The 13854-nt window shown below is 37.0% G+C and overlaps 1 protein-coding gene and 1 long non-coding RNA gene across 2 annotated transcripts; one reads left to right on the top strand and one right to left on the bottom strand.

The window, feature by feature from the left end:
- The first annotated feature begins 1371 nt into the window (after positions 1-1371).
- On the top strand, positions 1372-8467 carry LOC100890964 (uncharacterized oxidoreductase MexAM1_META1p0182). The gene is made up of 9 exons (XM_003727411.3): positions 1372-1474; positions 2573-2712; positions 3835-3927; positions 4380-4518; positions 5193-5233; positions 5841-5910; positions 6212-6248; positions 6806-6854; positions 7732-8467. The coding sequence occupies exons 1-9, from the start codon at positions 1435-1437 to the stop codon at positions 7891-7893; spliced, it is 771 nt and encodes a 256-aa protein (XP_003727459.2). The 5' UTR covers positions 1372-1434; the 3' UTR covers positions 7894-8467.
- A 1577-nt stretch (positions 8468-10044) lies between these two features.
- On the bottom strand, positions 10045-13826 carry LOC115920333. The gene is made up of 3 exons (XR_004062348.1): positions 13758-13826; positions 10699-10833; positions 10045-10124 (listed from the first exon to the last, which is right to left on the bottom strand). It is a non-coding gene; the product is annotated as an uncharacterized LOC115920333 (long non-coding RNA).
- Positions 13827-13854: the final 28 nt, after the last annotated feature.

Consider the following 13854-nt stretch of genomic DNA (forward strand, 5'->3'; position numbering starts at 1 on the left):
AGACCACGATATTCCCTCATCCCAGCCGTCACAACTAATGGTAATATCAAACAATTAGTATTTCTGTATTCTTATCGTAACATTTCCAAGCTATGATTAAAGGGGACGTAATCATGAACCACGAAAAGAACTTAATTCAGTCGTCATCCCATAGTCTTCTCTCTCTCTCTCTCTCTCTCTCTCTCTCTCTCTCTCTCTCTCTCTCCCTCTCTCTCTCTCCCCCCCCCCCCCATTCTCTCTCTCTCTCTCTCTCTCTCTCTCTTTCTCTCCTCTCTCTTTCTTTCTCTCTCTCTCTCTCTCTCTCTCTCTCTCTCTCTCTCTTTCTCTATTTTCCCTCTCTTTGTATCCCTCGCTCTCTCTCTCTCTCTGTCTTGTTAAGAAGTTTCATTAATTTATTAATATTATTTCTTATAATAGACAATGTCATTCTAAAGGATCTCCCTACAACATCTAGCTGTCACGTTTCCTCTTCCTCTCTCTCTCTCTCTCTCTCTCTCTCTCCCCCCCCCCCCATTCTCTTTCTCTCTCTCTCCTCTCTCTCTCTCTCTCTCTCTCTCTCTCTCTCTCTCTCTCTCTCTCTATCTGCCTTTCTCCATCATGTTCACTCAAGTATCATAATAAGGTTATTATATGATAATTATGAAGATGTACCCTATTCCATTTTAATTTATGCTTTTACGTTGTACATTTCATATAAATCAGCCGTCGGGCTGCCAAGTGGACTTTAAATTAATACAATTTTGATTTCAGTTTCAATTTCATGTTCTCTCTCTCTCTCTCTCTCTCTCTCTCTCTTAATCCGAACTGCTTTCCCTGTCCCCATCCCGGGGTCCCCATCTCTCGTTAGTCTAATCATGACTCTGATGTATCCAGAGAAAGAAAATATATCGGCAGCCATATCCTCCCCCCCCCCCCCCCCCCGAAACGTTAACATTTGTATCGCGGACCGTCTTGCTTTATAATTATTTAAACATTTTGGCTCTTCCTGCACGCATGAAGTTGCGAGGACGTCTGTTCTTTTCCTGTCTTCTCCTTGCAAGTGGCCACCTGTTTATCAAGCGTTCCTAATGATTTATCAAATAAAACTTTAAAAAACGGACACAAATTTTAAATGCAGAAACAAACTAATCAACGAAAGCCTTTTAGTATTATTGCAATTGCTTCCGGTTCGTTCTCAAAATTGGTTTTAGTCAATAATTGTCTTCTACCCCGCCCACCCCCCCCCCCCCCCGCCAAAAAATAAATAAATAAATAAATAATCGCCCTGATATTGGCGAAGGGAATTTTTATAAAAAATGCTGGTAGAATCTTTTTTCTACATAGTGAAAGAATGCAGGCAGATAAAATACCGATACATTATTAGCAACTACTGGTATATAGGTCTATACAGGTTTCGACTGCATTATTATGGTAACTCTTTTATTCTGAAGGAACATGGATTTTAAATTGAAAGGGAAAACCGCCGCCATCATAGGTAAGACATTTTGATTCATTAGTTTCAGACTTAGGTATTATTGAACTCTTATGTCATCAGTTTGTGAAATTTATTGTTTCTAGTTTGACATGGCTAGAGCAACGCCGAATGAAAGTTATTTTCACTTTGTTGTACCTGCTTGGTGACTACTAGTATGTCTCAAATTCTAAATAATTCGCTTATCCCGAGCATTCCTGATATTATGCAAATAAATAGAACATGTTACATTGCAAGTCGTTATCATCGACCATTATCATCGACACATTCTTAATAAAAAAGAAATGTAAAATGAAATACATATCCCATTTTGTTTTTCCTTTGAAATATATTTTTGTGTGTTTAGTGGCTGGGACGTGAAAGCAAAGCCTGTTGTGGATAGGGACTGAGCATGAGGTGATTCTTTTTTCTTCTTTGAAACATTTAAAACATGAATTTACAGGTTAACAAATAAATTAAACAAATACAAAAAAAAAAAAATCATCATCGACACGCTGACGACATGTTTATAAAGAACAATACCAGTGTAGACATACACCTGTACCATTACGGGGAGGAATTGCCCTTATAGGCTCTCAAATCAAAAGGGAGAGAGGGAGAGAGGGAGAGAGAGAGAGAAAGAGAGAGAGAGAGAGAGAGAGAGAGAGAGAGAGTGAAGGGAAGGGATGGGGGGGGGGGGGGGGGGGGGGGGGAGGGAGGGGGAGGGGAGGGGAGGGGAGGGGAGGGAAGGGAGAACCGAAATACATATATAAGGACAGACAGACAGGCAGACCGAATATGAAAAAAGGGAGATCATGCATAAAATGCAAAATTTTGGAGACCGATATTTATAACTCTTAATAATACAGTATATAACGACAATAACAATTGTTGTAGTTTTATTTAAAGCAATGTTGCAAAGTTAGTTAGGTGATTAAGTACCGGGGGAAGGAGAAAACAGGATTAGTTAGGATGCATTTTCAATGTTTCTAAAACTGACAACCCATCTTGAAAAGGTTCGGAGATGTGAAAAAGAGGGGTAAATAAAATTGGGGAGTTGCAAAAGTGTTCCCTTTTGTCATGTTTCGTTTTTGAAAATCTTTTCCCTTTCTCTCGTTTCAGGCGTAGAGGGCAGACTAGGTAAAGAGGTGGCCGTTCACTTTGCATCTCTTGGATGTTCCCTTGCTTTAGTAGGAAAGAATCAATCGAAGCTTGATGACATTGCCAGAGACTGTATCAGTAAAGGACTTATTTCAAAACAGGTATGTTATAGAGAATACTACGGGATCTAAAATCAATATTCAGCATGTCGAGAAAAAAAAATCATAACAAATGAAGGAGTTCTTTATGGTTTAGTTCTCAGAAATGATCTAACTTGGAAATAATTATATACCCCCAAAATAATATTAAAACAATTAAAATATGGCGAAAGCATACAGGAATAAAAATGTTTACACCTTATCAAGAGGGGCTATATTTATAGTAAATATTGTGGAACTGTAAACCATTTTCCCGGATGCGCATATTTTTTTTACACAACTGTTTAGCCACTTCAGTCAAATATACTGTGCAAACGACTAGAGACAGAGTCTAGCATTACCCTTAGCAGTTTTGTTGGATTGCTGGAGCTGTATACATGCATGTGTACATACATGTACGTATGCACGTACATTCCTCTTCTCTTTCATTATGTATTTCTGTGTTCTCCTTCAATCTATCCTCTTCTCTTTTGTCATATATTTCTTTTTTTCCATCAATATATCCCTTTTCTCCTTAGTTATATATTTCTTTGTTTTTCCTTCAATCTATATCCCCCAGTTCTCCTTCATTATGTATTTCTTTTGTTCTACTTTATTCTAACCTCTTCTCTTTTGTTTTATGTATTTCTTTGTTTCTCCTTCAATCTATCCTTTTCTCCTTCGTCATCTATTTCTTTGTTTTAATCTGATAGATTCCCTTTCTCCTTCTTTATATTAATTTCCCTGTTTTTACCTTAGTCTAGAACTCTAGATCTATGATCCTCTATAGCTCTTCAATTATATATTTCTATGTTCTTCCTTTGACTTATCCTCTTCTCTTTCCTTATGTGTTTCTCTTGTTTTTCCTTCTCCATATCCTCTCCACTATCCTTGTTTTCCCCTTTCTATCATTTTCCCTTCCCTGAGTGTACGTGCTTGCTGACGACTTAGACTCTTTCACCAGAGCACTTCTTGGAATTTTTTCGCCAAAATTGCTAAACAGTTGTGTAAAAAAAATATGCGCTGCCCCGCTTCCCGGATGCATAAGTCTATATCGCAATCAGTATATACGGCAATGTTGTTTACAACGTATTAAGGCCAATTATATTGATGAACAAATAAAGATTTTCCCCCATTTTGATCCAGGTCTTGGCAGTCCGGTGTGATCTAAATCAAGAATCTGATTTTGAGAATATATTTTCTAGGATTTCTGGCCAGTTAGGACCATTGCACGTATTGGTAAGTTTACATGTTTGGTACTTAGATTTCATCGATAGAGTTAGCCATTTGAACCAATAACATGGGCAATACGAATGAGTCGAGATTATTATGGGATGCGATCGAGACTATAGCGTGAAAGTAACCATTCTGCAAGTAAAGTGGATTGTCATGAAGTGAAGTATAAAATATATACACTTACACCCATAAATATATATAAGTATATTAGTGTATAGTAATGTCAGTCTAAATACTTATATTATGAAAGAAAGATTTTTTTTAAAGAGATAATTTGTGGATATCACTCTCTTGAATCCAAATCTTCCTCTTCCACTTGCCACACATCCTCTCTTCCTACTCTCTCTCTCTCTCTCTCTCTCTCTCTCTCTCTCTCTCTCTCTCTCTCTCTCTCTCTCTCTCTCTCTCTCTCTCTCTCTCTCAATTGCACCTACAATATTAATCCTCAATTTCAGGTTAACTGTGAAGGAGCAATATCGTACGGACGATTGTCTGAGCTGACGCCCTCAGCGATCGATGATGCCATGCAAGTCAATACTCTGACAACTGCCATGGCAACGAAAGCGGCAACATCGTACTTGGAGCATACTCGCGGTAAACATTGCTTTCTAAATTGAAGTGTGCCAGTGTATAGCCATTATTGCCTTATTTTTTGTCACTGGATTATTAACAATTCCGTACCTATCGTCCTTATTATCATGGTCAATATGATATATTCATTGTAGTCGTCATCATCATCATCACGAAATCATCATAATCATCTTTATTATCATTATCACCACCTCGACTTCCTTTACCAATATTATCATTCTCACCACTATCATCCCTCTGTTAGTTCCTCCTCTTCCCCTCCTCCTCCTCCTCCTCCTCTTCCTCCTCCTCCTCTTCCCCTCCTCCTCCTCCTCCTCCTCTTCCTCCTCCTCCTCTTCCCCTCCTCCTCCTCCTCCTCCTCTTCCTCCTCCTCCTCTTCCCCTCCTCCTCCTCCTCCTCCTCTTCCTCCTCCTCCTCTTCCCCTCCTCCTCCTCCTCCTCCTCTTCCTCCTCCTCCTCGTAATCATCACAATTACTTTCATCGTTATCGCTTCTCTTTGTACGATTGTCAGGAAGTAAGACATAAATAAATGTGTAGCTCGATCGCCGGGTGCACCTCCTCACTTTAATTTATCTAAAACACAACAACCTTGATCTGTTACTGATTCATGGCGTTTCCTGAGGCTTCAAAGTAGGCTACCTGAATCATTCTTTTAATACATTTTTATTTTATTACAGGAGTGGTCATCAATATTTCATGCAGTTGTGCACATCGAACGGTAAGAAAGAAGAATGAAACATGTATACCTAAAAAAAAAAGTAGAGAGAAAGAGAGAGAGAGAGAGAGAGAAGAATACGGAGGGGAAAGGAGAAAGGGAGGAGGGAGAAAAAGAAAGTGATAGGGAAAGAGTGAGTGAGAGAGAGAGAGAGAGAGAGAGAGGGGGAGAGGGGATGTATGGTCGAGGAGGGGGTGGGGAGAAGGTTGGAGAGGGAGGGAGGGAGGGAGTTCTGCATGGGTAATGGATACAACTTGAAATTGATTATATCCTAATTAATAATAGGAATTTCTATAGCGCCGTCTATCTAGAAAATAGTTCTATTCCGAGGCGCACTAATAATTACCCAGGCTATAGCCTAGCTGCATTCCAGCACTCCAGCATTTCAAGGAATAAATTCCTGCCAGGTACCTATTAACCTCACCTGAGTCGAGTGCAATTAACTCCTATCACACAGCTACGACTAATTTTAAGTGCGATTAAATTGAATCAATCGCATCTACATCTCATACAGATGTGACAGCTGGGGATGGATTGCAAAACAAAGTGCATTGCATTATTTTCATGATTTCATCTTTAGCTTCCAAATTAATTCATTTCTATCCAACAGTCGCCCAGTCTACTCGCATTCGGTATGGCCATGTCTTCAATTAACTACTTCACGCAGTGTACAGCCATAGGTAAAGAACAAACAAACTATTTAGTAAAATAATGCATTGTGATTAAAAATAGATTTGGATGATAGTTTGCTTTCAGCGAAATAATTTTTTTTTCACTTGTGATTTAAAAAAAAATTAGATTAATGATTTATTCAATATCTTCAAATTTCAAATGACAAACTTTCTTTCATCAACTTTCTTTAATCTATAATATTTATTCAGTACGTTCCGCCAAAGATCGGTTTTCAAACTTGCGTTAAAAACGTGATTCAACATATGATTGTCATATTAATTCATCTATTGTTATCACATATTAATATAGAGCTTGCTCCAAAGGGAATACGCGTCAATGCTGTAAGGTAAGTAGTATTGTTATCATTCTGTGCAATATACTTGCTACGATGACCAATCAATTTGGGAGATTGCAATTAATAAAATAATGGATAATAGAGGGAGAAACAAAATGGTAGAGTGAGACTGAGAGAGAGAGAGAGAGAGAGAGAGAGAGAGAGAGAGAGAGAGAAAGAGAGCAAGAGAGAGAGAGAGAGAGAGAAAGAGAGAGAGACGAGATTAGGGGGGGGGGCAGTTTTTTTTCTCAAGTAATTCCCATTTCTTTCTACCAGTTATAATCCATCTTTCAAAAATGTTCGTATGGCAGAGGGAATCATACGAAATCAAAGTCATGAATTAAAAGGTTAGTGTAACTTGAAATGTATTGTTTAATATATTTTGTCGCTAACCTTATATCGATGTTGTAGATAGCTTGCATGAAGATTTATACATTACTTGGAACTACTAGTAGGAAATTACATTGTTACCAGCGTTATATTAAATGAATTTAATTAAAAGAACTGTCTACGTGTTAGTTGATTATATTGACGGAAAATCTTTTGTACGTTCATTCATTTTCATCCAGTCCGTCAGTGGATGTATTTGAAAGTCTTTTGGACCCTCCTTCTGCTAAGGTAAGAATCGTAATATCTTGATAACTGCTGTGTTGATAGATTATGGGGTTAACAACTTGTAGGGAATAGAGATATACATTTTATTTATAGAATTTTAGGTTTCACCGTCACACAAGATGACAATAGGTAACTATTTTATGCACCGCCTTGCAGTTCCAATAACTATAGCACCCCGGGGATATCTTATGTATGAATCACATTGTATTTGTGTGTAGTTGCAGAAAAAACACAAACGATAAGTTAGACAAAACACACACAAAAAGAGAAAAAAGAGGACAATGTCATTGTATAATTCTTCCCAATTCACATAACTGGGTTTTATTTCAGTAAAACTGACCGATAGTCTCTATATAAATACGAAAAAAAAAAGAAGCTTCAGAGTACAAACTCGTATATAACTATATCTGTGTAAACTACTAAATAAAGAATAGAAGAGTCAAAACACAATTAAAAAAGTCCAAGGATTGTTGGTATGTTGAAAGCAGTTTAACATACTGAAGACAATCATTGTAGTCTATTCGATCCAGCAGTATAAAGAGTGATATACAATATTTTGAAAACGTTTGTCAGTCCTCTTTTTAATGACGATACACAAACGAATTAATACTGCCCCAGCTAGGATGAGTTAAAGTCCTATATGAACCCGCTAAGGCAAACAAATAAATAACCATGGTGACTAATTAGATTTCAATGCCAAATTAGGGATTTTTATTTTCTCGTGCTCTTAGTTATCAGATACTCTGCTGTATGGGAGCCAGTAAGGCCTCATCCAAACAGTGTTTTTCTGGCTCACTGCAGACGTTGATTAGATCCATTTATGGTTTAATACAAAATCGATTGTTTTTATTTGTTTCGTTTTTAATCTTTTTTTCATCAGCCGTACCAGGAACCTCGTAAAGCCCCACTCAACCAGTCTCCTCCTACCGTCGATGACGTGCTCAAAACCATCACTTTTCTCGCATCAGACGAGAGTAGCTTTATTACAGGCGAGATTATCTGTGTCGATAACGGTCTTCATATCGCTGGGCTGCCCTTCTAGAAATGTTCTCAGTCTATTTCAAATTCAAATAATGTACTGAAATAGAGTCATGATATGAATAGGATTATCATTTAAAAAAAAGAAACAAAACAGAGCGAAACAAAATATAAATATGCTAAATAGAAACAACCTCAAAGGCAAAGGCAGATATGGTTATGATATGATTATTAAAGTGTCTTTGGTTCTATGAAATTGGCTTAATGCCAAGAAATACATTTATGTAGACATATACAGTGAAACCCGCTGTAATGGCTGACAATTGGAAACATAAAAAATGGCAATTGTACACACGTGGCCTTTCTAGAGAGGATCTAAAATACATTTTAAGGAAGAAAACGATATGACAGAGGTGGCCACTAAACAGGTTTGATCGTATATGAATTGACTGTTGGCATCATTATGGATAGCATTTTATTAATAAAAATAGTTGTTATGATAATGATAATGATAATGACTACTATAGCTACTACTACTATAATAGTAATGATAGTAACGATAATGTATTTAAATAGCGTATTTACCGCCATATAGTCATGTTCAAATGCGCTTTACAATTAAATTGTTAACAAAAGAAGTGAGTTTTGAGATATTTTTGAAAGTATTGAGATATTGCTAGATCCGAAGAAATATGGGTAGGGTATTCCACAGTTTTGGAGCAGCAAGGCTCTATCACCAAGTGTAGGTAGCATCATGGGAGATGGATGGTTCAGAGTGGATGTATTTGAAGCTGAGAAGAAGCATTATCTTGCATGCAATGACGAGTTAATAGGCTTCAACAAAGATGATAACCAGACCTAACACAAAGGAGTCGCTTCACAGATTATTCGAATACACATATTACACTGGAAAAGAGAATGCCGCACTTTTGGCGAAACACATGACCAAAAAATACTATAGAGCAGATTTTTACTCCGTAAACTTGTTATCGTATAATACAGAATGTGAATACAATGTCGTAAAGTTACTCTATGAATCTATCATGAGAGGGAAGAAATCAGCAGCAAATTCTCCCGGCCAACCCCATCAATACCCACAGCCCACGATGTTACAATACTTCAGTTTCAGTTCAGCTCAGTTTGTTTTTATTATTATCATTTCGCAGTCTCAGCTGAATTACATGACAATTTACAATCAATATAAAAATAACATCACATTTCATTTCTAAACAATGGAGTTATTCCTCAACAGGAGAACAAAATATATTGCACATAGAATATTGCAAGTTTCTCTATGTTTAAAACTTTCGGACAATGTCAATCGTATTGGATACAATTATAATGTACAATGATATATAATAATAGCTCACATTTATAATGCGCATAATACTTTGTTTCTAGGCGCAGTACATAATTAGGTTATCTAGGACTTTCAAATATAAATTTGTTAAAATATATAATAGATTTGAGATATTGTATATTATAGATCAGAGCACAGAAAATGTATTATACTGTAGCTGCATTTCCGAATTACATTTCCTCTAACATTGTTGGAGTTTTAATTTAAAATGAATAACGTATTTAGCAACCTTTGTGAATATTTCGATTCATAACAGCACATCACGATCTTCATGTTTCATTTGGATGGCCTCCTGTTTAGCCTCTTAACTTTTTCATTTTCTGTATTTCTGTTTTCTTTTTAAGAAATAAAACATGGATCGAAATATTAAGCAAATAAACAAGATGAAATAAGTACATTTCTGAAACGCTCTAAGAATCCATCCCAAATAACACAAATGACTTAGATGTAATTCACCGATTACGTTTTTGAACTTGTCAATATGCACGGCTCGAGTATTTAGTACGCTTTTAACAAGTTAGATCATAGATTAATTTAAGACACATGAGGCAGGTAAATTTCAGCACAGAAGCGGTAGTCTAGAAAAGGAGGTGGGGGTGGGGGTGCCTGGGGTGCTCAATACCCTCCCCAGTTGTCTTGTTTATAATGAATGAAAGCAACGTTCGTATTGAATGGAATCTATTAACCCATAAGACTTAAAACCCCAAAGCGCCCCACCCCCATAACAACAGAAAAAATCTTCTCGAACCTTGCTTGCATGTTCACCTATTTTGAGGGGTTTACCTCCACGATTCTGGGTCAAATCTAGGAGGCATTTCCCATCGTTGATTAGGGTTTGATTCTAAACATGACGTCATCTCTATCCTCGTAGAACCCTTGTCTGTAAACTGTATTCCAAGGCATGCATTATGATAACCGTGACGTATTTGCTTTGTCTGTAAAGTAATAATGATAGAACAACGGTAAAAATATAACAATATTGATATGTACGAGACTCCGAAGTAATCATTTAAGCTTTTTGAGATCATTATCGTGAGTGTAGATTCTTTTCTGCAAACCATTTTGTATTATTTCCTTGTTTTGTTTAAGATCAATTTGTCTGCCTATGGCCATTGAGACTGATCAATAAAGTTCTGAGAAGATATTAACTTTATATATCAAGAATAAATCATATCGTAACAATTATTTCATGAAAAGTGGTAAAGAATAATTCATTTCAACATTGTGGGCAACATTTTAGTTGTCTAGTTTGCTTTGGAATTCGATTATGAAGCTGTAAGTAATTTTTTTAAATTAATAATTTGTGACCAGAGCTGCGTCTCATGCAACCGTCATAAGTACAAGTTTGCCGACATCCCTTTCAAACGCGTATATTAAGTTTAACACGCGTTTATAGGATGTCGCTAAACTTTGCCTACTTATGACGGTTTCGTGAGACACAGCCCAAATGAATATGTTCCTTGAATTAATTACTTCATTGATTCAATTGTAAATCTTTAGACACATTACCGAATTGTTCCATGTCCATAGCTGATTTCCTTTGCCCTTGTGACAGTGATATGTGGATAATTCTGCTCCTTCTCCAGTGTAATCAATGCAATCTAACTCTTGCTTCAGCTCATTGAGGCTGGTGTACTCCCACAGCTACGAGAGAATTTAAAGAATATGTAAATCTATTTCAAATTGCAAGGAGCTTGATTTAAAAAGAGGAAATCAAACACTAATTTTCTCAGAACTTGAACATTTCTGCGAATCAGGTTACTCAAATATTAACGTGAGAAGGTGAATTATAGTAGCAGTATAGTTGTAGTAAAATAAAATAGGAAAATTAACAATACTACTACTACTACTATATTTCTACTACTACTACTATCACCACCACCACCACCACTACTACTACTACTACTACTACTACTACTACTACTACTACTACTACTACTACTACTACTACTACTACTACTACTATTACTACTTCTACGACTACTACTACTACTACTACTACTACTACTACTACCACCACCACTACTACTACTACTACTACTACTACTACTACTACTACTATTACTACTTCTACGACTACTACTACTACTACTACTACTACCACCACCACCACCACCACTACTACTACTACTACTACTACTACTACTACTACTACTACTACTACTATTACTACTACTACTACTACTACTACTACTACTACTACTACTACTACTACTACTACTACTACCACCACCACTACTACTACTACTACTACTACTACTACTACTACTACTACTACCACCACTACTACTACTACTACTACTACTACTACCACCACTACTACTACTACTCCTACTACTACTACTACTACTACTACTACTACTACTACTACTACTACTACTACTACTACTACTACTACCACCACTATTACTACTACTACTACTACTACTACTACTACTACTACTACCACTACTACTCCTACTATTAATACTACTACTACTACTATTACTACTACTACTACTACTACTACTACTACTACTACTACTACTACTACTACTAATAATAATAATAATATTAATGATAATAATAATCATATAGTTATAATCACAACATTTATATAGCGCTTACGCTGTACTATTAATATTAGACCTACATTGGTATTAGCCGAGCTACCCTGATAAGACGTTCTGGCATTTGATGAATTATTTCACACCGGATACCCATTTCATGAGTACAGAGTGGCAAATGTAGATGAATATCTTGTCAAAGAACATTATTGACGCAGTTACCCCATCCGCGCGAAGCGCGGAAGCTTAGACATTTCATTAAATTATTAAACAACGAAGACGATTCGTTGTACTGCTCTCGACTCTAAACCCTTGTATGAATTCAGTTTCCACCAATCGCGCGAAGCGCGGAAGCTTTGACGTTTTATTAAATTAATTTAGAAAGCACACGATCCGGTGTAGTATTCTCGACTCTTAATCCTTAATTGTCTGAATTCAGTTTCCCCCTATCGCGCGAAGCGCGGAAGCTATGACGTTTCCTTAAATTATTAGAAAAAGCAGACGATCTGTTCTACTGGTCTCGACTCTTAATCCCTGTCTGAATTTAGTTTACCGCTCCCGTGCGAAGCGCGGAAGTTTTGACGTTTTATTAAACTATTAGAGAAAGAAGATGATTCGTCTTACCGTTCGCGACTCTTAATCCTTGTCTGAATGAAGTTTCCTCCTTAGACGTTTCATTAAATTATTAGACAATGAAGGCGATTCGTTGTACTGTTCTCGACTCTAAACCCTTGTATGAAATCAGTTTCCCCAATCGTGCGAAGCGCGGAAGCTTTGACGTTTCATTAAATTATGAGAGAAAGCAGACGATTCGTTGTACTTTTCTCGTCTCTTATTCCTTATCTGAATGAAGATTCCACCCTTCCGCGCGAAACGCGGAAGCTTTGACGTTTCATTAAATTATTATAGAAAGCAGACGATTCGGTGTAGTATTCTCGACTCTTATTACTTGTTTGAATCTAGTTTACCCGAAAATTTTAAACCTCTGATTTCTTTAGCTGATATTATAGGAAAGTCAAACTTCTAGAAAATACAAGTATTATAGTTGTAGTCTCTCTCGATGTCGTCACAGCGGATAAAAGTCACAGTTAGTAGGGGAAAAAAAACTTGTCGGCCAACCGACATTATACATCTCATCAACTTCAAATTCCTGCACTTATATAGTACTCGAGGATCGAGCAAGAATACCGACACAGCTGACCCGACATAGCAATATATTTATGCGTGTCTTTCTTGCTCCCTCGACGAGACGGCTCCACCCAACAATCCCCCTCTTTTACTCCCACCCACCCTCTCTCAGGCTCTTACCTTCCCTTGTTTCCTTTTTCTCTTTTTTTTCTTCCTTTTTCCCTTTTTTTCTTTTCTCTTTTCTTTTCTTTCCTCTCCTCCCTCTTTTTTTCTCTTCTCTTTCCTTTCCTCTCCCTTTTTCCTTTCTTTACTTTTCTTTCCTTTCTTTTCCTTTCTTTCCTTTCTTTTCCTTTTCTTTTTTTCTTTTCTTTCCTTTTCCCTCTCTTTTTCCCCCTCCCCCTTTTCTCTTTTTTCCCGACGGCAGCGCAATTTTACCGACAATATCCTGACAGGCGGGGGGGGGGTGTTGCACCCCCCTTTGGCGACGCCCCTGGTCCCAGGACGTATCCACAAGACCACGATATCTCTACAGTAATCGCAATTGCAGATAAATGTATCTTCATTTTTTGCTGATGTATCAATACAGTGATGTAATAATAATGTGCTAATGCAATAGTTATCTTTGTTTAATATTATTATCATTACATTACATTCATTACATAACATTATTGTCAAAATAGTAAACAACTTTATTTTGGATAACCATCATCTAAACTTTTCAAAGTCAAAGTAAATGCTGATTGTTAATAAAATTTGAAGGGTTAAACAGATAGATTACCCTAATATTCAAGCTATCCCCCCATATGTTTTTGTTTTCTTAAGTTTTCTTCTCAAAGAGTAAGGGGTAGATCTCTCTTTATTTTGAAGTCATTACGAAGCAAATCGGTCACCTACCCGTTTTTCATTGAATGGTCCACACGGACTTCCTGTGATCTTCTTATCAGCTCTCTTGTCAAGGCAAATGTTAAAGTCAGGATTCCGTATCTGAGAA

Source organism: Strongylocentrotus purpuratus, unplaced genomic scaffold, assembly GCF_000002235.5.
Source record: "Strongylocentrotus purpuratus isolate Spur 01 unplaced genomic scaffold, Spur_5.0 spur5_contig_868, whole genome shotgun sequence".
NCBI classification, from domain to species: domain Eukaryota; kingdom Metazoa; phylum Echinodermata; class Echinoidea; order Camarodonta; family Strongylocentrotidae; genus Strongylocentrotus; species Strongylocentrotus purpuratus.